Source organism: Dromaius novaehollandiae, chromosome 22, assembly GCF_036370855.1.
Source record: "Dromaius novaehollandiae isolate bDroNov1 chromosome 22, bDroNov1.hap1, whole genome shotgun sequence".
In the NCBI taxonomy this organism is placed as follows: domain Eukaryota; kingdom Metazoa; phylum Chordata; class Aves; order Casuariiformes; family Dromaiidae; genus Dromaius; species Dromaius novaehollandiae.
In genome coordinates this window covers 9,659,352-9,682,501 of record NC_088119.1, presented here as the reverse complement: position 1 = coordinate 9,682,501, position 23,150 = coordinate 9,659,352, and the positions used below count along the sequence as shown (strand labels likewise).

The window sequence follows — 23,150 nt, the reverse complement described above, 5'->3', positions numbered from 1 at the left end:
CCGGGTCGCTGGGCCCCCCAGGAGCCCCCGTGTCGGCCCCCGGGGACGGAGACGCCCGCAGGCAGCCGAGCCGGGGCCGGGCGAGCCGGAGCTGGAGCAGGGGCCAGCCGGTGTCCTCGGCGCACGGACGGGCACAGGCCGCCAGCGGGGCTATATTTAGCCCTGCAATTACTTGGCAGGGGAAGCGTGTCCCCGGCGGGGGACCACGTGCGGCTTTCGACCGGAGGGGCCGGCGCTGCCGCTCCCCGCTGCCGCTTCCCGCTGCCCGTGGCGCGATGCGAGCTGACAGGGGCCGCGGACGGGACCGGCTGGGCAAGGACGCGGAGCAGGGCGCAGCCGTCGGGGACGCTCCCCGAGGAGGGGAACGGGCACCCCGAGGGCATCCCAACCTCGCGCCCCCCCCGGGGGGGGCACAGCCTGGCAGCTTTGCAGCCAGCAGCTCCCTCCCCAGCCCCGAGCTGGTGCAGGCAGCAGAAAATCACAGCCCCCATGTCCCCACGAAGGGATGGGCCGTGCTGGCGTGCCAAGGGGCTGGACGGCATCTCTGCAACGCGCCCATTGCACGGAGGGAGCAAGAACCACGTCCCGCGGCTCCAGCGCGGACACCCGGCACGTGCCACACCATCGCGCGGCCTCGCTCATGCACGGTGCCGGGGGGAGCGCGGGGCCGTGCAGGGTCCCTCGAGGCACAGACGTGCCCCATCCCGCGCCCCTCCTCGCCCTGCAGCATCCCGGGGCCGGCAAAGCAACCCGGCGCCCCGGAACAGGGGCTGACGTCAGCGGCGGCGGTGCCAAAACGCCGCGCGAGGAATGCAGAGCGCCCGTCTCCCTCCCTGCTGAGTCAACTCCACCGAAACTCAGCCCCCAGACCTGGCCGCCCGCCGGCAGCACCGCCCCGACGTGCCCGTGCGCCCGCCACCGCCTCCCAGGCCTCGCCGCATCGTGCACCGGCGCGGTGCCGGCCCCGCTCCAAAGCGTCTCCCCCGGGAGGCCTTGACCCGGCTCCTCGCTGTGCCGCCGACGCGTTGCCAGCCCGGGTTGCTCCCCGCGGCTCAGCACCAGGGGCAGGATCAGCCCTTCTCCCTCGGCAGCTCCCGGGAAGATGCCTCTGCGTCGGAGATGTCTTCGGCAATCGAAGAGGGTCAGCACGGAGCAGCTCGGGCAGCTCCCGCGATGGCTCCCAACGAACGTCGCCTTTGCAGGTCACGTTGCCGCAGAGGGACAGATCCATGCTGCCAGCACGGGAAGGGAAGCGCGGGAAGGAAACGTTCCAGGGAGAGGAAGCAAAAGCAGGAGCGCGGGAAAAGCAACATCCCGCACGAGGCGCCGTGCGGGGACTCCCAAGACCTGGTTTTGGTGGCGATTCCGGCGTAACCTCGGGTGGGTCATTCCTCCCCACCCCGTGATTCACTTCCACGGCATTTCCCCATCAGCCGGGGCGGAGAGCAGCCAGCGCCGGTCCCACGGGGCACGGAGGAGCACCCGAGCCTGCCGGAGTGAGCACCGCGCCACGGAGCAACGGCATGGTCGCGGTTCCTCCGTCTGCCCTTCACAATAGCCAGGGAGTGATCGGTGACTGCGCAGCGCCGAAGGGTCCTGTGTCCTCCGAAACAACCGTCGCCAGCTCCCAGGCCCGGTGCAAGGCGGCCGCGGGTGATACCCTTCGGCTTCGGTGTCATGCCGCTGCTCTAAGGCTCTTCCTCCGCAACGGCATCTGCAGCAGCTGCCCAAGGCCGATCGGGGGTCTCGGGACCCCTCGGGTGCCAAGGGGCGGCCGGCTGTGCTGGCGAGATGCTGCAAGGACGTCACCGGCGGTCCCCATGCCGCGGTGCCGATGGTCCCCATGCACCTTGCAGAGCTTCCCGGGGGCAGAGCGCTCCCTATTCCATCCGTCCTCCAAAGCGCCTCCTCCCGGCATTTATGCCTGTTGCCAGGGGATATCGAGATGCCACTTGCTCTCAGCATCGGTCAGAGCCCGGGGTCACTTGTCTCCCTGCAGCCTGCAAACAGCCGCTTCTCCGGAGGGAAAGGCTCTGGGACGTCTCCGGAGATGGTGCCACCTCCTCTTCCTCGGCTCGGAGCACCAAGCAGCTCCGCGGGGAGCAGCCGGCTCCCGGGCCGGAGGGCAACGCTCCGCCCTCGGGGTCCGCGGCGCGGGGTGGGCGGCAGACCAGCGCGAGGGGCTGCGTCTCCCCGGTGTCGTGCACCGCGGTCCGGTCCGTGGCCCCCCGGATGCCCGACCACCCTCCCCAGACGGACAGCGGCCAGGTTCCCCCCCGCCCCGCACAAGAGGGTCTCGGAGGAGCCCGGCCCGCGGCGGGTCCCCGGCGGCGCGGCCCCCGGCCCTACCTTGGCGGAGGAGAGCACCGCCGACTCCGGCGGGTAGACGATGAAGTGGCGGAGGGTGAAGCCGAACCCCCCCTGCGAGCTCTTGCGCAGCGCCACCGTCTTCGGGCCCGCCCAGGGGAAGGGCTCCTCGGGGGGCGCGTTGTCGTTCGGCGAGGCCCCATCTCTCCGGCCCGGCGTCGGCTGCGGGAACAAGGACATGGCGCTTCGGGGGGTGCTCAAGGCAGCCCCCCCCCCCCAGGAAATCCCTATTGCCAGACCGGCTCTGCAGCAGCGATTTGCCCCATAACCGGCCCCGAGAGCATCCCCCGAGCATCCCTCGCCCAGCAACCTCTGCAGCGGCGTTTCGGGAGGAGGCGCACCGGGAAAAACCTGGGAGAAAGGAGCCGCAGCCAGCGCTCGGCCAGCGCAGCCATGCCGTGCATCCACGGCGGGTCCATCCGTGGGGACACGGCGGCCGCTCGCCCTGCTCGGCTGCGGGCTCCCGGCACGCGCGAGCCTGTGGGATGGCGCCGGCGAAGGCCGGAGCGAGGGAAGGGCCGGGAGATGGCCGGACCCAGCGCCCTGCGCAGGGAGGGGGGTTTGAACGGGATCCAGGAGCGAGCGAGGAGGAGAGCCGGGGGGGGCGGCGCAGCCGGAGGAGCCAGGGCAGCGCGGACAAAAGGGCTCCTGCCAGTCCTGTGCCACGGTAACAACGGGAGCGACCGCAGGCAAGCCGGAAAGCGGCCTCTCGGGACGCAGCTGGCTGGAAGGTGCAGGAATGCTTTCCAGAGAAAGGGCAGGGCCCTGGCACCATTTTGGGCCCTGGCACCGGACGCTTCCTGGAGTGGATCCTGCTGCTCAGCGCCCTGGGGCTGAGCCGCCTCTTCCTCCTCCTCACTCCCTTCCTGCAGGAACCAGCCTCTCGCCCCCGGCACAGCTGAGCCCCCAGCACGCCATCCCGGAGCCGCTCGGCAGTGGCCCAGGGAAGCCCCGCAGACGGGATCCAGCCAGCCGGAGCAAGCGGGGAATATCCGACGCGGCTGCGCCTGCGAGATAACCCCGTGGCACTGGCGGCTGGGAAAAGCTGCCGCCAGACAAAGCCGAGACAAGTCGCCCGGCAGCATCCCCCGGGCACCCGCAGAACGAACGTCGGCAGATGGGCCCAGAGGGACCCTGCTCGGCGGCGCGGCCCCGGCACGCTCCCGCGCACGGTCGGCACCGGGCAGACAACAGGGCACGAGCGGGTTGCAGGGGCGGCGCATATCCGCTTGGATAAGGCGGGACACAGCAACCAAAGTCACGAGATCCCCGTCGATGTTTGCAAGGGATTCACGTACCTGGGCTTTAATAAACCAGACAGCAACGAGGCATCCAAAAGCGCCGCATGGGCCCAGGGGAGCCCGATCCCTCCCCTCCGTCCCCATCGGCACCGGGGCAAAGGGGTGCCGCCAGGTCATGCACATCTGGCTGCGCCCCAACATCTGCCCGCAGCCGCCCCACAGCGGGGCAGAAAGCCCAAGTTTGCAGGGTGCTGGCAGGGGGTCACCGCTCTCTGCAGCATCCCCCCCCCATTGGTGCACAGCTGGCGGCACAGCTGGCAGCACGTCAGCCGGGCTGCGAAGTGCCACGGCAGCCGCTTCCCAGTGGCGGAAGGGACCGCCGGGGCCCGTCACCGTCCCGCAGCACAAGGCTCAGTTACAACCAGAGAAACGGGCGCTCGGGGAGGGGGCAAGGACGGGCAGGGCACGGCGGGCCGGGCTTGCCCGCGGCAGAGGCTCAGCGAGCCGACAGCCCCGTGGGGACGGAGCGACCCGGGGTCCCTTCCGAGCGCCTTTTCCTTCCCTGCTCACGGCTTTGTCGATATTCCCGGTGCCCGGCAGCGAGTGCAGCCCGTCCTGGGGCCGAGGGCGTTAAAATTCAGCCACCGTCTCCCCTGGGCCGCGGGCGCCAGGGAGGGCAGCAGGGGAAGGTGACGCGATGAAAGAGGGAGCGACGAGGCGAAAACCAGGGAGAGGCGGGCGGGGAGGAGAGGAGGGAGGCACAAAGGGCCAGGGCACAAAAAGCCTTTGTCTCCCCGTGCTGAGCGGGCCTTTTTGCTGCCGAGGGTGGACGCGAGCGCTGGGCCGGGCGCTGCAGCCCCGAGCACCGAGCCGCACAGCGTGGGCATCGCCCCAGCACCCACGGGCACGCTGCCTCTCCCGGCCCCGTGGGAGCAAACCCACCATCTTCTCCTGCTCTAGCACAGCCATTTTCTGGAAGCAGGACTCGCAGCCCAGGAAACTCGGGCCCGGGGGAGTGATTTGCATCAGGAGCTGTCGGGAAACTTGGAGGCTTTGCTTCATCCCGTGACAGCAGAGCGGGTGTGAGGGGGCAGCTTCGGGCGCCCAGGCCGCCCCGCGGGGTGCTGCGATGCCCCGAGCCCTCGCTTTCCACCACGGAGGCAAGCACAAAAAGCCAGTCCAGCTGCAGAGAGACCCCTGACCCCCAGCACAGCCCCGTCCTTCCTCCCCAAGCCGCGGACATCCCACCGATCCGGCTGCCTGTGGGCACCGACCCCGGTCCTGCATCCCTGGGGACGGCTGGGGACCAGCAGCGCAGGGGCATGCAGGGACAAGGCAGTGGGCAAAGCTCCCTGCGAACCCGTCTCCCACGCCCCCGAGCGCGCCGCGGCCCCTGGCCCTCCCTGCACCGCCCTGGCTGGGGCAGGGGACCCGCGTGGGGTGGCACACGGGAGCCCACGTGCCGGCGGGGTGCTTTGCCCCGGGCCACGTGCGTCCCAGCGCGGCGCGGCGCCTCTCCCCATCCACACTCTCCATTGTCTGGGCCGCCGGCGCGCTGGATTATTTTTAAGCTGACAGCTGAATGTGCCCTGCTGATTTTAACCAGCACCGACAAGCCTCGGAGAGGGTGGCGACGGCAGAGACACCAGCCCCGCTCTCCGCGGCGGCACCGGCCCGCGGCCCCGGTGCGCTGCGGTGCCTGTCCCCACGTCACAGGCACGCTGGAGCTGCGCAGTGCCCGGGGACGTGGCCCCGCCGTGCCATTACGGAGCACTTAGCGCCAGCAGCACCTGCTGCAGCAGCAGCCTGGGGGCCCCTGGGACCCCCATGGGCAGCCGTGTCCCCCGCACTGCCTGGCACGACACCCGGCAGGGAACGTCACCGCAGCCGGATGGGACCGGGCTGGCAGATGCTGCGGGTGCCCGAGCAGGTCCCAGCCACCCGCGTCCCCACCCTGCAACCCCACCAGCCCGCGGAGGGGCTGCAGGAGGGCTGCGGAGACACTTGCATTAAAAACAAAACCTCCCAGGCTGCTCCGCCTGGGCGCTTCCCATCCCAGGGCCGCTGTCGCCCAGCGGAGGAAGGGCTCGCACGGAAACACGCTCCCATCCCTTAGGGAATCGCTGCCACAAGCCTGGCGCCGAGGACCAACGCCGCCCTGGCTGCGGCCGCGGCACGAGCACACCCCCACGCCACCCCGCTCGCTCTAACCCGCTCCGCAGCCCCCCTTGGGGATTTTTGGCCTCGCCAGTCCCTATCACGTGGCGTCTTTCCTCCTCCGCTTCCCAGCTCCCCTTTGTCCTCTCGGCCCCGTTCGCAGCCCGACGCAGAGAGTCGCCTGCTGCGAAGACGCAGAAGAGGCAGCGCAAGGCGGTGGACAAGCACGGCCGGCGCCGGGACGGGTCTCGCCTCGCCGCGCCTCCCCTCCCTCCCGCCCACCCCGGCTCGGAGACCTTCGGGCTGGGAAGCCCCGGCTACGGGCTCGTGCGAGACCCCGCGGTGCTGGCCGCAGCCTCCCGCGCGCCTGGAATAAAGCAGCCTCCAGCCGCCCACCTGCCCCCCGAAGCAGCAGGGACCGCCGCCGGCTGACACCCGATTTGTCATCTTCGCCATTTGCTCCAGCTCCCCGGCCCCTCTCCCCGCGGGGAGCCAGTTATCTCCCTGCTTTTCGGCTTTCTTTAAACCACAGCCCCAAGCCGGCGCGCTCCGGCCAGCTGCGTCCCCTCGTTAACGCGGCCCCCCAAAACGCAGCCGCCTCGGCAGGGGCACGGCCCCCCCCGGAGCAGGTCAGCCCCGTGCGCAGGGACGGGGCAGCCGGGGGACTCGCTGCCCCCCTCGCGCACGAACCGCTCGAAACTCAGCAAAAGCAGAGCCCAAGCAATACCGACCCTCCCTCCGCCCGGCGGCAGCAGCAGGACCCAGGAGTCCGGGCACAGCAGCCCCCGGCGCTGAACCACTCCGCGATGCCGCCCGGTTTTGTTTGCAGCAGGACACGCACCGCGTCCCATCGCAATAAGCGTTTGGGCAAGCCGCTGCGACAGCTCGGCGCTGGGCACGCTGCCCGCCCTGACTCACCGCCGCCGGCCGGCGAAGCGCGGGCCCAGGCGTCCGGAGCAGCCGGACCCCCCAGCTCATCGCGGGTCCCGCGCTTCGCCATGACCCCAGGGGGGCCAGCGCAGCGCTTCGCCCTCTCCCCACCGCGGTTTTCCAAGCAGCCTGACACCGGGCTGCCGGCCGCGACGCGGGGCGGGCGAGCACCCCACGCCGGGCACCAGCCGGGCGGGCAGCTCCCCCCCGCCGCCCCCACCAGCCCGACACGGGAGCGGTCCCGCGGCCCCCCCAGACCCCCCCACCGCGGAGCGGGGCAAAACAGCCGGGCCAAACCCCGGGGAAGGGGAGCCCCGACGGCAGCGCGCCCCCCCCGCGTGTCTCACCCGGCGGCGCCCGGCGCGGCTCCGCTGCGGGGCCGGGGCGGCGCGGGGCCGCGGGCGCTCGGCGGCCGCCCCGGCGCGGCACAGGCTGCTCAGCCAGATGCAGCGCGGCTCGGGCGAGCTGCAGTCCACGCCGACGGCCCGCTCGAAGCGCCGGCCCTTGCCGGCCCGCTCCACGCTCCACAGCGCCCTGCCGACCACCGACACGGCCCCGGGGCCCGGCGGCGGCCGCGGAGCCCCGCGGGGCCCCCGGGCCCCCGAGCCGGCGCCTTCTTCCACCATGCTCGCCGCCCGCCCCGCTCGCTTCTTCCCCCGACTTCAGCAAGAAGCGCGCTGGGGCCGCCGCCGCCGCCGCCTCGCATGGCCGGGACGATGCGCGGAGCCGCTGCCCGGCGGAGCCGCCGCTCCGCTCCGCTCCGCTCCGCTGCACCGGGCTCCGCTGCGCCGCGCCGCCGGCAGCGCTCGGCGCGCCCAGCCCATCGCCCCCCCCGCGCCGCGTGGGGCGGCCCCGGCCCCGCCGCCCGCAGCCTCACTTCGCCCGTACTTTCCCTTTTTTTTTTTTTTTTTTACACCCCCCCTCCCCTTTTCCTCTCTCGCCCCAGGCAGCATCCGACCGTCCCCGCTTCCTCCCGTCCCTCCCTGCCGGCCTCTTCCTTCCTGCCGCCGCCGGCTTTCCGGAGGGCAGCGCCCGCCGCTCGCCGGGCACGGGAGATGCCCGGGAAGGGCAGCGGCGAGGGAGGCAGGGCCGGGGTGCCCCCGCCGGCTCTGACGCCCGGGCAGCTCCCCTTCCTCGGTCGCGAAGCGGGGAGACGAGCCACCGCCAGGCCCTCCGTAACGGGAACCCTTCGGAGAGAAACGGGGGTCCGAGAGCCCCCCCGTCCCCTCTCCCTCCCCGTGGCCTCCTTCCAAGCTGAATGGCAGCTCCGGCACCCGGCAAGGGCCTCGCGGCAGAGACACGTATCCTGGCCCCACTGGGGACGGACGCAGCCCCCGGGGACGGACGCAGCCCATGGGGACGGACGCAGCCCCCGGGGACAGACACAGCCCCATGGGGACAGACGCAGCCCCCGGGGACGGATGCAGCCCCCCAGCCACTCGGGGGCTGCTGCAAAGGGAGGTTGCTCCGAGGACGTTTGCCCCAAGAGCCTTCCCACCCCTCTGCCACACCCGGGAGCCCTGGCCTGGCTCCGTGGCCCTCCCCGCGGCGTCCCCGTGCCGCCAGCCGCCCCGCACCGGCCCCGCTTCGCTGCCCTCCGTCTGGCTGCGGGTCCCGCGGGGTGGCGGAGCAGCCCCACGCCAGACATGTCCCCGTCCCCGTCCCCGTCCCCGTGGCTGCGTGGGGCGAGCCCACACGTCGCAGCGAGGCGCAGGGAGAGCCGGCGCACAGTGGGGCGGCGAGGAGGAGGAAGAGGGGCGCTGAAGGCCCGGGAGACACGCCAGGAGCCTCCGGGCAGGGGATTGGGGGCTCGGCCTCCCCGCAGGCTGGCAGAGGGGCCCGAAATGGGGCAGGGGGGCTCGGCCGGGTCCCGGGTGCCGGCGGCCGCTCTCCCAGCACCGTGCCGCGGCCCCGCACCAGCGGCTCCCGCGCAGCATTCCTGCCATTCTGGAGGCCGAGGAGAGGCATGTGCGGCCGCTCCGGGGAAATGCCAGGCATTGCTGGGATTGCAGCCCTCGTCCAGGGGCCGGGGGCGCAGCCCTCCACGGACCCAGCCCCCTGGCCTCTACCCCCCCCGCCACGATCAAAGTGGGGCAGCCGGCCCCCCAGGCCCCCCAGCCCCCACCGCTCCCCGTGCTTCCCACAGCCGCCAGCTGGGCTGACACCAGCCGGCGGACGGGGGACGGCCGATGGGGTCCCAAACACATGCCAAACCCAAACGAGGGGACGGTCCCCCGCTGCGGCTCGGCACGGACCCCCGCACGCCAGCGCTGCGGTCCCGGAGGCACCGGGGCAGTGCAGCGGTCTCCGGCACGTCCCCAGCGTCTGCCCTTGCCGGGCTGCCACGTCCCTGCCCCAAAATGGCCCCAGGGCCTGCCCCGAGCCCGGGGGGGGGCCGGTTGGATTGGCTCGGTGGCAGCCGTGTCCCCAGGGACCCGCCTGAAACCCCCCAGCGTGCCCCGTCCCCTCCCAGCAGGCCCGGGAGGGAAAAATGGGAAGAGGAAACATGGGAGACAAATCTCCGCTGTTTCCTTCCTCCCCACCCCCCCGCAGCGGGGCCGGGCGGGCGTCACGGCGGTGCACGCACCGGGGTCTCCCGCGGCAGCCGCCCCGCCGGGACCACCCCACACCCCCGGGGACGGGGACAGGCGGTGCGTGAGGTCGCCCCGGCGTGTCCCGGCAGGCAGAGCCGCCGAGCCGGAGCAGCGGGACAGGCCGGGGCGCAGCTGTCGGTGCCGAGCGGCGGCCGGGGCGGGGGCTCCGCTTTGCACCACCCGCTAAAGCCACACAGAGAGGGGGAAAGCGGCGCGCAACCCCGGCTGCCTTCCAGCTGGGGGGCAAGCAGGGGGGTTTCCCAGTGCCCAGTGCTCTCCCCATATTTGGAAATTAAAAATACAGTCCAAAAGAGGGGCCGCTCCCCCTCCGTGCGTGTCAGCAGCCCGGCCGCCCCGGGGCCAGCGCAGAGCGAGGGTCCGATCCTGCCACCTCCGCTCATGTGGAGCCAAGGGGCAGGAACCGGACCGGCAAACACAACGCGACTCCTCACACGGGGCTGGCACTGGGGGGGGTCCCTTGCCCCCAGTGCTGGGCGCAGGATTTGGGGCATTTTGCACGAACGAGGGTGCCGGACGGGGCCCCGGTGCTGCTTCTCCCGCGGGGTCAGGCGGCAGCACCGGGCAGCTTCCCCCCCCCAGGAACGCGAGCGCGCCTGGACGCCGTCCAGCACGCTGCTGTTTTCGCACAGGAGCGTCCTAAATATACAGCAAACAGGGGCAAGGGGGGACGGCGCGGGCTCCCGGCATGCACCGCCGCGCCGCGCACCGTGCCGTGGGCAGCCGGCAGAGCCCTCTGCCGGCTCCGGCTCCGGCTCCTCCAAGCGATATCCACCGCGCCAGCTGCGGCCGGGCCCTGCCAGCGTGACCACTGCTAACCCCTGGCACCGATAACGTCACGCTCCGGGGAAGAATAAAGGACAGAGGGACGGACAGCTGCCGGCCCTGACACTGCCACGGCGTGCCGGCTCGGCCCGCGCCGCCCCCCTCGCCCAGCACCGGCTGAGCGCGGGGTCCCGGCCCCCGGCCGCAGTTAACCCCCCCGCTTCGTTCCCCCGCCGCGGAGCAGCAAATCCTGCCGGGGGTCCTTCCTACTGCCCCCATCACCCAGCGCCTAAAATCCACCCCAAAACGCAGAGCCGCCGGGGCGGGAGGCCCCTCGGAGCCTTGCGGGACGGCGCAGGCGGGGAGGACGCTGCTGCCCCGATGCCGGGGGGATGGCCGCGTGCTGCCCAGGCAATGTCTCGCTGCCCCGGCAGCTCCCGGACCCACGGCATCGCCCCCCGCCGCGGCACGGAGCATCGCTCCGGCAGAGAGCGGGAGGAAGCGCAGGGCAAACGCTAATCCCTCCCGCGCGGCGAGCCGAGATTAGGGTCAGAAAAATGAGGTTTTAATAGGATTTTCGGGGAAGAGAGAGCTGTGTTGAGACAATAACCGATTTTCAGCCCTTATATGGAAAAGCGTCTCTGTGCTCCCACCTGCGGCGGGTCCCGCGGCTGGAGGCAGGCGAGCACGGAGCCCGGCCTGGCCCAGCTCCGGCGGCATTGGGGAGGCGGCAGCAGGGAGCCGGGGTGCTCCGGCCGGGAGCAGGGATGCAGCGGGAGGGGGCTGGCAGGGGGGAGCCCCCCGCGAGCCGGCGGGGCTCCGGGGCTGCCGCAGCGGGACGACGCAGGTGAGCGCCCGCAGGAGCAGCCGCCCGGCCGTGCCGCAGCCCGGCAGATTAGCGTCCCGCCGGAGAAAGCGATTTAATTCTCTTTAACCCCAACTGCGGCCGAGGAGCTTTGCGGCTCAGCGGGGATTTGGGGAACGCCGGCCTGCTCGCACCCGGCCGGCGCGTGCCCTTCCCTCCCGTTGCGCCCCTTGGCCTCGAGCAGCCGGCATTCCCGCGGCCCGGCACGGGGCGCAACGGGAGCAGGCGCATCCGACCTGGAAGTGGGAGCACCGGGAAGGAAAGGAAGCACTTTGGTGATGCAGAGCCCAAGGGAAACCATGCCGAAGTCTCCCAGGAAAACCTGGTGCCGGCAGCGCCGGGTGCCGCGTCCGAGCCCAGGCACGACTGCTCCCAGCCGCTCATCCCGCCCCGAGGAGGGGGATGCACAGAGGGGACGGGGTCGAGGTGCCGCGAGAGACACGGGGGCCTCTCCGGAGCGGCCCTGGCCCGAGGAGCCGGCGTTAGGAGCAGGCGGCGCTTGGCCGGGCTCCGCTCCGCAGGAAGCACGGCAGGGCAGGAGGCGGCCCGGGCGCCACCGAGCCGAGCGGTGAAAAGGAGCCGCAAACTGGATTTCTGACATTCTTTCAGCTCCGGTTTGGGTGTTAACGCGGGGAAGGAAATCGCTGCGCTCCTTCCCAACACAAACTTTTATCTTGACAGCGTCTCCTCCGGAGCCCTTTCGTCAGCCGGCGCTGGGTTCCCGCTTGGCTCCTTTCCCCTCTCGTTTGCATCACGACCAAACTAATCTCGGCCCTGGCAGCCGCCGCGCGGCCAATGTCGGCTCCGATTCGGCTGCGCTTCCATCGCTTCCCGGCTTCAAAGCAGCAGCCTCGGAGGGCTCCAGCCCCCGGCATCCCTGGCACGACGGCAGGAGAAATTCAGGAATGTGGCCTAGGAGCCTCATCCCCTTTCCCGACCTTTCCGCACCGCCAGCCCGCGGAGCAGCCCGGTGCCGCCAGGGGCAGAGCGACGACGAGGAGGGAAACGGCCCCCCGGGACCCCTGCGGCTCCCGGCAGCTCTCCTGGTGCCCCCGCACCCGGCTCTCCCCTGTGCAACCCGCAAAGCGGCGGCGGCAATTTTAAACGACCGTCTTCATCGCCTGGCGCTGCTCCCCGGCCCGCGAGCGCAGTGAAACGCGGTGATTTACGGCCGCCGGGTCCCCAGCAGCACCGGGCGGCACCGGCAGCCCCGGCCAGCGCATCCCTCCCCGCCGCTGCGGAGGTGCCGGGCCGAGGGGGAACCGGGCCGAGGCCTTCGAGCGGCGGAGGAAGCCGGCGTGCTGGCGGGGCTGCCTTCTGCCCCAGCTCCTCCTCCTCGCTCCCCGCGCCGTCCTAAAAACGGCGTTATCGGCAGCGAGCCCTAGAAAAGTAACAGGATTCCGTTTCCTGTTTTTCCCATGGAAACCCGCAAATAGAAGCTGGCCTCATTATTGTAATTTTTTGGGTCTTTTTTTTTTTTTCCAGTGGGGCTAACAATGAGCCATTTCCTCTGGCGGCTCCGAGAGGCACCTTGCTCCCATTTGTCCACGGCGGAAAATCCTACCCGGCGAGGTCAGGGGAAGGCTGCCCGCGACTTCCATCCCCTGCCCGGCTCGAGGCCGGGGGCCCGGCGAGGGGCTGCCCGCAGCCCCCGGCGTCCTCGTGCACCCGTCGCGCCTCGCTGCTCCGTGCACGCGGATGCAGCCCGGGCCCAGCCCGTCTTGCCCCCTCCCGCTGCGACAGGTTTGCGAGGCAGCGAAGTGCTGCTGCATCCCCGTCCCAGGGCCACGAGCAGGACTGCGCCCAGCAGCGCAGTCACCGGTGCTTCGTTTTGGCTACTTTGCCTCATTTTGGCTACTTTCTGATGACTCAGGAGCTGGTTTCCGCTCCTTTCCCCGGGGAGGCTCGGCGGCCTGGCCGCCCGCACGGCTCTCCAGCTCCCAGATCACATTTTCCCCTTGCTCAGCCCTTCGAGCAGCCCGGAGCCCTCCCTGCCCGCAGCAGCCCGGCCGGGGGGAGACGCGCTGCCGCGTAGCGTCCGTAACCCCAGCGGCTCTCCCAGGGCTCGGCCCCACGGGCCCAGCGACCGCGGCGCCGTCCCACGTGCACCAACGTGGCTGGAGCCGGACCGACTCATCCCACCTTCCTGCTGAACCGCCTCTCCCGTTCCAGCGTCCTCCAACCTCAGGAAACTAAATTGCATCAGCTGCTCGGCCCGGAGAGCCGCAGCGTTTTGCATCGCGCAGAAAAACCTGCCGGACGCGTGGCCCGGCGGCCAGGAGCCCGGCACGTCCGGCGGCCGGGCGCAGGGGGACGAGCTCTCCCCCAGCACCGCTCCCGATTCCCACCGGCACCGCGGCAGCAACCGGCCCAACCGAGTCTCCGCCACCGGCTCTCGCGACGCGACGCCAGGCAGCAGCCAAAGCCCCGAGGCGCTCGCCGCAGCGCTGCCGGCGGGGAGGCACAGCCGGCCTCGGCAAGGGACGCGGTCCCTCCGGATGCTCCGTGCGAACGACTGAGACGTCAGGGAGCTGCTGGGAGGACGGTGGCAAGTTGAAAGCCGCCGCCGTGCTTTGCACCCCGGGGCGCCCTGCAAACCAGCCGGCCGGCTTGGCCGAGCCCGTGGCCCAGCCCAGCTCGCAGGGCCGGCGGCCGAGAGGGAGCCAGGTCGATATTTTCCAACTTGGGTGCTTAAAATAGGTCATCTATCTCCATTTCTTTTTAAAATCAGGTCTTGCTGCCTGCTAAAGACAAACCTGGTTTATTAATGGGATGGCACCAACTTGAAACCTGATCTTTTTTTCTTCCTTTAATGAGAATTAAAGCCCATCCTAGAGGTTCGGCAGCTGCCCACGACGATTCCCCCGGCCGTTTCGCTCCTTGGCAGCTGGCAGCTCCTTGCGTGAGCCGGAGGGGACGGAGACGGGGCAGGAGCAGCGCGCGGGACCCGGCCGCACCAGCCCGCAGCTCCCGCTCTTGCAGCACGAGCGCCCGAGAGGAGCCTCCGCACCCGGCCAGCGCCGCCCCTTACGGTCTTTTAGTCCACTAAAAAAAAAAATCACCCCAATCTGAGGAGAGGTGACAGGGTGACATTCACACGCAGGGCGAGATAGGAGCGCCGCGGCCGCAGAGCAGCGCCGGGCCGCGGCGGGTGATGCACGCTCAAGGTTACAAACCGCAGCAGCGGGGCGTCCGCGAGCCCAGGGCACCGGCCCCGCGAGCAGCACCGCACGCCCGGCGCTGCCCCGGCGCCAGGTTTCACGCTTGCAAGCGCGGATTGCGGCAGGAACCCCGAGCACAAGCTTTTCCTGTCTTTCAAGTTCAGGGTTCAGGAAGAAAAAAAAGCAAAAGCCCAAGAAGCTCGGCTCGCAGGGCAGCTCCTGCGCGCAGGGAACGTGGCAGTCCCGCGCTGGGGGACTCTCCGGCATGGTGGGAGCAGCCCCGGCGATGCAGCTCCGGTTCCCCCGGGATTTGCGCTTTCACCGCGGGATTGCAAAGCGCCTTCGAAGAGGGCGGCAGGTCCCTCCCGGCCTCCCTCCGAGGGCGAAATCCCCCGCCCCACGCTCGCCGGCGGGGCACGCTTTCGCACCGCAGCCCCTCTAACCCTAAAAACACCGCGGAACGAAAGAGCAGATTTCAGGAGCCTCGAAAACTCTCCGAAAATCCCAAGCCCCAGCACGCGCCGATGGGGAGTCAGCGCCGAGGAATCCAGCGAGAAACCATGATTAATGCCGAGCCGCTGCGCCGGGCAGCGCTCTCATATCTGAGACATTTCACACACGCCAATTAATCCTCTGAGGCCGGTCGTTAGAGGCATCGCGGGGCCGCAGAGGCCGAGTTCAAATAACCAGGAACGGAGGAACACAGGCCTAATTCAGCTCTGGGGCGAGGACGTGCAGCCAGCGCTGGGACAAGCGGGCGGCGTGCCAGCGGGCCGCCGCGGCCGCCATACCGGCTAACCCGCCCGGGGGACCCCGCGCCGCCCCCGGCACGGCCAGGGCGCCCGGCTCGGAGCACCGGGAGAGGAGCAGGCTGCAAAAGCCGAGCAGCTAAAAGCATGTTTTTGCGGAGAGCGCGGCTGCCTGCGCGACGTGCCGGCTGGTCCGGCCCGCGGGAAGTGCTCCAGGCGGAGCCGCAGGCTGATAAGGACGGAGCAGCCTGGATGGAGCCTGCGGGAGGACGGAGGCGGCTGGCAGCTTCGGAGGAAAGGCACGTGGGCGTCCGGCCAGCGTTGCCTACCATGGCCTGGCCAGCCCTGACGCCACCCTCGCTGGGCGCCCGGGTGCGACACCCTGCACTCAGCCCCCGACCCCAGCGCCAGCCCCGACGGCGGTGCCTCTCCCCCATCCCAGCACTACCTCCAAGGTCCCGATGGCCCCCGAGGAGCCCGGGATCGCCGGGGCCGGGCCGGAGCGCCTGCCACCCCGCTGCCGCCCCACCGCGGCCCCAGCCCGTCCACCAGGACCCCGGTGCCCAAAATCCCCCCGGGCCGCCAGCCCATCCGGTGCCCCCCGAGCCACGGGGCCAGCTCCCCCCGGCAGAGCTGGGGCCGCCTCGCCTCCGCCTGCCCCATCCCACCCCGGGTGCCCCCCATCCCCAGTGTCTCCCAGTTCCCCCAGTACCCCCCAGGCACAGCTCCCCCGCGCCCCCAGTATCCCTCACCCCTGCTCCCCCACCCCCTCCACTATCCCCCAGTCCCTCCAGCGCTCCCCAGTCCTTGCTGCGCCACGTCCCCAGTGCTCCCCAGTCCCCACCGCCCCGCGCCCGCAGCCTCCCCGGTGCCTCCCGGCCCCGGTGCCCCCGGTCCCCGCAGCGCCTCTCACCGCGGGGCTGGGCGGCGGGATCCCGACCAGGCAGAAGGCGATGCCATTCATGGGGGCGCGGCTCGGCCCGGCCCGGCTCGGCCCGGTGCGGCTCGGTGCTGCGCGGCTGCGCTCGGCTCGGCGCGGGCTGCGCCGGCCGCGGCCCCGGCCCCGGTCCCGGCTGCGGCTCCGCCTCCTCCGGGCGGCGGCGGCGGGCGGGGCGCGGCAGGACCCGCCCCGACGGGAGGGACCGCGGCGGCCCGGCCCCGGGACCGGACACGCGGCCGCGGCGAGCGGGGCTGGCGCGGGGGGCACCGGCCCCGGGACGGGCACAGCGAGCGGGGCTGGCACCGGCGGGGCGCCGGGACGGGGGACGCACCGGGACCGGGGCCGGGCAGGGGACGAACCGGCACCAGGACCGGGACTGGGAGCAGCAGGGGCCACACGGGGCCCGGGACTGGCACAGGCAGGGGACACACGGGGACCAGGATGGGATAAGTCAGGACAGAGGGACAAGGACAACAGGACAGGGAGAGGCCGAGGACAGGCGACGGCGGGGCCGGAGGAGGAGCGCGCGGACGGACACACGGACAGGAAGGGCCAGGGCAGAGGGCCGGGAACCGACGGAGCGGCAGGGACTGGCACAGGCGGACGCGAGGACGGGAAACACCCGGGCTGGGGCTGACGCGGGACAAAGGCTGACACAGTGACGGAGAAAGGAAACGGCGAGGCAGAGGGACGGGAAACAGCAGGACGGCCGGACGGGGCCGGGCACGGCGGGCAGAGGGACGGGGACAGCGGGACAGAGCTGGCACGAAAACGGCCCAAGCGGACGGACGGACGGGCCTGGCCCAGAGGCGCTGACGGAGCGCGAGAGCCGGCGGGTCCCGCGAGCAGCCCGAGACGCTGCTCCGCGCGGCTGCAGCGTAAACACGGACGTCTGCCACGAGTTTTCCATGACACAATTAAGAAAGTCCATATCAACAACAACTTCCTTCAGGCACTTGATGAAACCTCAGTGACAGCAGACAAAAATAAACGCCCGAGACGTTGTCGTCCAGCTCGGGGAGCCGGCGACGCGGCGGAGCTGCCGTTCTCGCCGCCCGCGTGAGCTCGCGCCGGGCGGATCCCGCCTCCGGATGGTCCCCGGGTTATCCCGGCTGCCGGCACCAGCCTTTTCCGGGCGCTGCTCATGCGCCACAGCAAAGCGACCACAGACAAGTCACAGCGTCGGCATCCCGGGGCATCGCGGTCCCGTGGGAAGGATGCTGGAAGCCGCCGGCGGAGCCGCCCCACGGGACACGAAGCGGGGCCGCCCCAGCACACGGGCATGCGGCGGGGTTTCTTTTCCAGGCCGGGACCATACGGGAAGCGCCTGATGCCCGGCCACCCAGGCCAAAGGCTGCCAAAAGCCAGCCTGGGGGCGGCCAGCGAGCCGCAGCACCCCAGCTCCGGCTCGTGTTTCCAGGATATCCATGTGGATCCCTGCACAGAGGCCAGTCCCAGCCCCCAGGGACGTGAGCGAGCGTTTGGCAGGGGAGGGGGACGCGCTGGCCAAGGGAGCGGTGACCCCCGGGGCCGGCGCAGGGCCCACGTGCTCCCCTGCCCCGGCCTCAGGATCCGTCCCGGCCTCAGGATCCGTCCTGGCAGCAGCTGGGCGCAGGAGGGAGCAAACGGTCGGATGCAAGTGACAGGACATTTCCTACCCGTGGGGGCACGGCCGGACACACACCCTGGCCCCGGCCCCGGCCCCCCTCAGCCCCCTGCCCACCAGGCCCTCCGGCCACCCTCTTTGCACGGCCCATCCCGGCCCTCTTTGTCTCCTCGCCAGGCTCATCCCAGCCCCAGGACCCCCTTCGCTGCCCCCCCAGGGACACCCGGCTTTTCCTGCCCCCCCATCCTGTTCCGCCCCCCCAGCTCAATAATGATGCATCTCCAAAAATCACCGTGCTGGCCCCAAAACACCGAGGCGGATGCTCGGCCCGCTGCTCGCTGGCCCCTTCGGCTGCCGCCCCCTCCCCAGCCCGTCGGCCGGGCAGCCGGAGCCCGGAGAGGCAGCGGCAGCGAAAGCGGCCCCGGGGCTGCCGCTCCGGCAGTGGAGCCGCGCGTGCCGGAGACAAAGAGCCGCGGGGGCCGCGGGGCCGGGGCTGCTCCACCCTCGCCGAATTTTACCGCCTAGCGCTAAGAAAAGCCCACGCCGAGCGCCAGCACGGGGGGCCGGGCCGCGTCGCACCGGGGGCCGCAAACGCCGCCGCTGCCATGCGAAGCCATTTTGAGCCGCCGGCGGAGCACGGAAAGGGTTACGGCCCCAAACCCCTCCTTCCCCGCCGGCCGCTGCCGTGTCGGGATAAACAAGACAGCGCCGGGCGGCCAACGCCGGGGCCGGGCGCCGCTCCGAGGAAAAGCGGATCGAGGGGAAGCGAAGCGGGGCGGCAGCTCCCGGCACGGCACGGCCTCCCGGGGCGCCGCGGGAGGCTCCGCTTGCCGCCGGCGGGGAGCGAGGCGGGGGCTCCTGCGCGGATCTGCATCCACATCCCGCATCAGGGAGGGGTCGAAATCCCACGGGAGCCCGGGCGCCTCTCGCGCGCTGCATCGCGGCCCCAGGGCCGGCCCTGGGCTCCCGTCGCCCAGCCGCGCGCCAGCCCGCTCGGCATCACGGCCTAAAATGAACGCGGCATCTTCCAGCGGCGCCGCCGCCAATCGGGGCCATCGGGGAAGGCGCCGGGGCCGCCCGCCCGCCCGGCGGCTCCTCTGCATTGCAGCTGGACACGCGGACGGCGAGCTTCCCGGCGGGAGAGCAGCCGTGCTGCCGCCCCGGCCGCGGGGCCTCGTGAACACAACCCCGGGGGGATCACGCAGCGGGGCAGCACCCGGGCCGGGTGCATCACACACGAACCCCGCACCGGCTTTCGCCGCCCCGACGGGGCAGGTGCCAGCGAGCTCCCTGGGGTCCGGCCAGGCCGGCGGTACGTTAGCACGCGCTCGCCGATGCCATGCACACGCCTGCACGCTTCCCCCGCTCCGCACGCTTCCCTGCCGTGCACATCGCCCGCTCTCCCCCAGCCAAGGCCCTTCCTGTGGCTGGGGGTATTTATAATCACACGTCCCCCCCAGTGCACAGCAAGACCCCGCCATCGCCACCGAAACCACACCATCGCCATGGTGGAGCCCGAGGAGCTCAGAGGATGCTGAAGCCCCCTCGCCTCGGCGCACAGCAGCGAGGGAAGGCGATGCTGAGCCGGGGGGGCACGCGGGGAATAAAACCCGCCGCACCCAGCGAGCCGGGCTGGGAAAGCCCCGTCGGGCCAGCGACGCAGCCGGGGGGCAGAAAGTGCCAGCAGATGCCCCCCCCGGGGGCTGCCGGCCGGCACAGAAGCCAGAACGGCTCCCAGAGGCATCAGCTGGGAAACGGCAGAGACGAGGAAGGACCAGCGGACGCAGCCCCCCGAGCCCCCACCCAGCCTCGCTCCCCACCCCGCCGCCGGCGCCCTGCGGCGATGCGCCGACCCCTTTCCGAGCGGAAAGCCCTTCTGCGAGCGGGGCAGGGCCGGTCCTTCTGGGGGCCGCAGAGTCGGGGCAGCATCAGCGCTCGGCCCCGGCTGCAAAGGAAACCTGTGGCAGGGCAGGGACCTCCCCATCGCTGCCACCACCGGCCTCCCGGGTGCCGGAGCTGGTGGCTGACGCGGTGGCAGGGCATGCACCCATGGGTGCCCAGGAGCTGCCTGCAAGGGTGTGTGCTGGGGGGCTCGGTGGGGCTGCCCCCCTGCCGGACCCACCTGGACTGGGACCAGGACCCGCAGCACAGGGGCCGCGCGCTGGCAGGGTCCCCGTGCGGGTGCCACCGCCGCAGGTGTCCCACGGGCAGGGCCGGGACACGGGGCCGGCGGCCCCGGCAGCTCTGCGCCCTGCGGGGGCCCGGGCGGACCGGGGGGGCGGGCGGGACACGCCAGGGCGGCGGGGGCCAGGGAGGATCTCGGGGAGCCGGGGGGGACCCCGGCGTGGGCAGGGTCCAGGGCAGAAGAGGGGGATCCTGGGGAGGCAGATGAGGATCCCGGGGCGCCAGGCGGGGGGGCCGGTACGAGGCTTTCCCGGGCGCCCGCAGCCCCCGCGCATCCCGCCGGGACCGGCGCGGCGCCCATCCCCGTCCCGCCCAGCCCGGGGCGGCGGGGCCCGACCCTGCCCGGCGCCTACCTGCTCCATGGGTGCCGCCCGCGGGCCATGGGCCGGGGCCGGGGCCGGAACCGGAGCCGGTGCCGGTGCCGGTGCCGGCGCGCCCCGGTGCGGCCCCGCTGCCGCCGCCGCCGCCGCTCGCCGCCGCCCACGCCCGGCGCCGCCCGGCGCATCCCGGGAGCGGCGTCATGTGAGCGGCGGCGGCGGGAGGGGGCCGCGCCCGGCCCTGCCCGGCCCGGCCCCACCCGGCGGCGCCGCCGCCCCCGGCCCCCGCCCCCGCCCCCGCCGGCCCCCGGCTCCCCCCTCCACCCAGCCCTCCTCCCCCCTCCATCCTCGCACCCGTCCTTTCTGCCTCCATCCCTCCCTCCATCCTCCCTTTCTCCCCTCCATCCTCACACTCATCCTTTCTGCCTCCATCCCTTCCTCCATCCTTTTCTTCCCCCTCCATCCTTACACCCATCCTTCCCCCCCTATCCATCCATCTTTCCATCCATCCTTCCTCCTGCCTCCATCCTTACACCCATCCTTCCCCCCTCTATCCATCCATCTTTCCATCCATCCTTCCTCCTGCCTCCATCCTTACACCCATCCTGACCCCTATCCACCCATAGCCCCCCCTTAAACTCATCTGTTCATCTCTGCCCCATCCATCCTTCCACCCATCCTCACCACCTTCTCCCCATCCATCCATCCTGCCCCCACCATCCTTCCATCCGTCCACACCCACCCTCCCTCCATCCTCCCTCCATCCATTCCCACAGTCCTTCCAGCCATCAAAACACCCCCCTCCATCCTTCCTTCCTTCCATATATCCCTTATCCATTAACCCTCCTCCATCCATCCATCCCTCCATCCCTCCATCCCCCACCCCAGCCCCACTCCCTCCCTTTGCCGGGGGGGGGAGGCTCCCCGGTCCCTGCTGCACCCAGGGGTGGGGGGCAGCGGCAGCCCCGTCCCTGCTCCGGCGGGCGACGCACGCGGGCGCCCGGCTCCGGCCACTGCTGCCCTCCCTCCCGCCGGCGCCGGCCTCGCTGCCCCTCCGCGGCGTCTCCCGGGGCCGCGGCCAAGTCCTCCGGCCTCCGTAAATATTAGCTCGGAGGCAGTGCGGTGCCAGGCGCGGAGAGGCCAGCGCCCCGCCGCCCCCGCCAGCCCGCCGTCCCCCTCGCACGGCTCCGAACCCGCCCCACGCCGTGCCTCGGTTTCCCTTGCACAGCTCCAAACTCACCCTGTGCCTCAGTTTCCCTCGCACGGCCCCAAACCCGCCCCACGCCGTGCCTCGGTTTCCCTTGCACAGCTCCAAACTCACCCTGTGCCTCGGTTTCCCTCGCACGGCCCCAAACCCGCCCCACGCCGTGCCTCGGTTTCCCTTGCACAGCTTGGCGCTGCCCCGTGCCTCAGTTTCCCCTGCACGGCCCTGCGCCCCCCCAGCCCAGGGCTGACCGAGGGCGAGGAGGGGCAGGGTGACCCAGCCCACCCCCCAAGCTGGGCTCCCCTGGCCGGGGGCCGCTGCCTGGCTGGGCCTTTGCGGCCGCCCCAGCGGTGCCGGGAGCCCCTCGACGCCCCTGGGAGCCCTCGGGGGTGCGGGACCCGGGGGGGGGGGGGACACTGCGTGGGGCGCAGGCACGAGCCCGCGTGGGCCAGGGCCAGGGCCAGGGCCAGGGCCAGGGCCAGGGCCAGCGGCTGCCGCCAGAAGAAAGCGGCTTTTGTCCGGGGGCTCCGAGCCGCGCCGGGAAACGGGGAAATCTGCTGCTTTCTGATGCTAATGAGATGGTAAAAATAAGCTCTGCGCAGCGCAGCCATGTTGGGGCTTTTCCAGGGCGGCGAGGCAGCGGCCGGCGCACAAAGGCGCTTTATGGCGCTGGGGGGGCCCTGCCCTGGGCAGGCCCTGCCCCAGGCCCCCCCTCTGCACGGGGAGGCCCCCCCGCTGGCCGCACGCGAGAGGGGGTCCCCGGGCAGCGCTGCTGCTCGGCCGTGCTGGGGGCTTGGCGGGCGAAGCAGGATGCTCCATGCTGCATCCCGATGCAGGAGCATCGCTGCAAGCGGGGGCTTTACCCCCCCCCCCAGGGGCCATTCCCCATGGGGGGGGGGGTGCAGTATGGAGCCGGGCACCAGCACCCCAGCTATCCCAGGAGCCACCTCCTGCCCCCAAACCCTGCTTCTTTGAGGCCCCCCCCACCCCAGGCTCTGCCCCCCCTTTGCTGCAGGACCCATGGCAGCAGAGCCGGGCGGGGGTCAGCCGCGGTCCTGGGGCCCCCGCGGCCGTCGACGCTGCTCAGCATCGCTGGCCCCCGGCTCGCGCCCTCCCCGCCGCTGCCCCGGCGCTGACCGCAGCACAGCGAGGGTGGGCGAGGGAGGGGGCCGCTGGCATCCTTGCCCCGGGCTTGGCCACGCAAAGAAAAATTCGAGGGGGCCCCAGCTGGCGCAGGGCCGCCGGGAGCTGCCGTCTGGCAGCATGAATGGGGCCCTTTGTCCCCGCAGCCAGCCGGGCCCGGGCCGCGACAGCGGGGCAGAGCCGCGACCCACGGCAGGAGGGGTCTGGGGGCCCATGGCCCCTGCCCCATGGGTGCTGGCTCTGGTGGGGACAGCCAGGGCCAGGAGCCCCCCCCGCCAGCTCCGCACCCCTGCTCGAGCAGCCGTCGCGGCTCCCTGCAGCAGCAGGAGGAGGAGGAAGAGGAGGAGGAGGAGGGATGGAGGGGCACGGCGCAGCGCGGGACCCGCACACAGCAGCCCGGGGGGGCCGCGTGCCGCCTGCGTCAGCCCCATTCTGTCGATCCGCCGCCTTTGATCTGCCAAACTCGGGGGCGTCGGAAGCGGCTCGGTGCAGCGGCGGAGCGGGGGGAAGCGGCGCACGTGGCTCCCGCAGCCGGGACCCGGGCAGCATCCTGGGCAGGGGCGCGCGAAGCCCTGGGGCCAGGCTGGAGGAGGGATGCGAGAGCCAGAGGGGAGAAAGACCCCAGCCGGGCAGAGCAGCCCTTGTGCCCCCGCGGCGCTGGCACCGCGCCGTCCCGCAGCAGCACGGATGGGCACGAGGGGCAGAGCCCCCCAGGCAGGCGCTGAGCCCCCCAGGCCCCCCGGCTCGAGGCAACACACAGCACAGAGAACAATTTCTAATCATTTTATTTCAAACCCCCACTCTCTCCCATCCCCCCCCCAACCAAAAAAACATCAGTCAAAACGACAATAAAAAGGAGTTACAAACACAAGAGTCAGTTCTCCCTCACTGACACCTTACAAAAAACCG

The 23,150-nt window shown here is 71.7% G+C and overlaps 1 protein-coding gene across 5 annotated transcripts in view; it reads right to left on the bottom strand.

Annotated features, from left to right (window-relative positions):
• Positions 1 to 19,966, bottom strand: part of ARHGAP23 (Rho GTPase activating protein 23) — a 34,149-nt gene extending 14,183 nt beyond the window's left edge. For 3 of the 5 annotated variants that reach the window (XM_064524668.1, XM_064524670.1, XM_064524672.1), the window contains exons 1-2: positions 15,761 to 15,948; positions 2,350 to 2,529 (exon numbers count right to left, since the gene is read on the bottom strand). In XM_064524668.1, the coding sequence (XP_064380738.1) occupies positions 2,350 to 2,529; positions 15,761 to 15,811 (231 nt within the window). In that variant the 5' untranslated portion in view covers positions 15,812 to 15,948. Of the gene's footprint in view, positions 1 to 2,349; positions 2,530 to 7,042; positions 7,284 to 15,760; positions 15,949 to 19,930 lie in introns of those variants that run through there. The other 2 variants (XM_064524669.1, XM_064524671.1) reach the window with 2 other exon arrangements.
• Between the last annotated feature and the right edge of the window lie 3,184 nt (positions 19,967 to 23,150).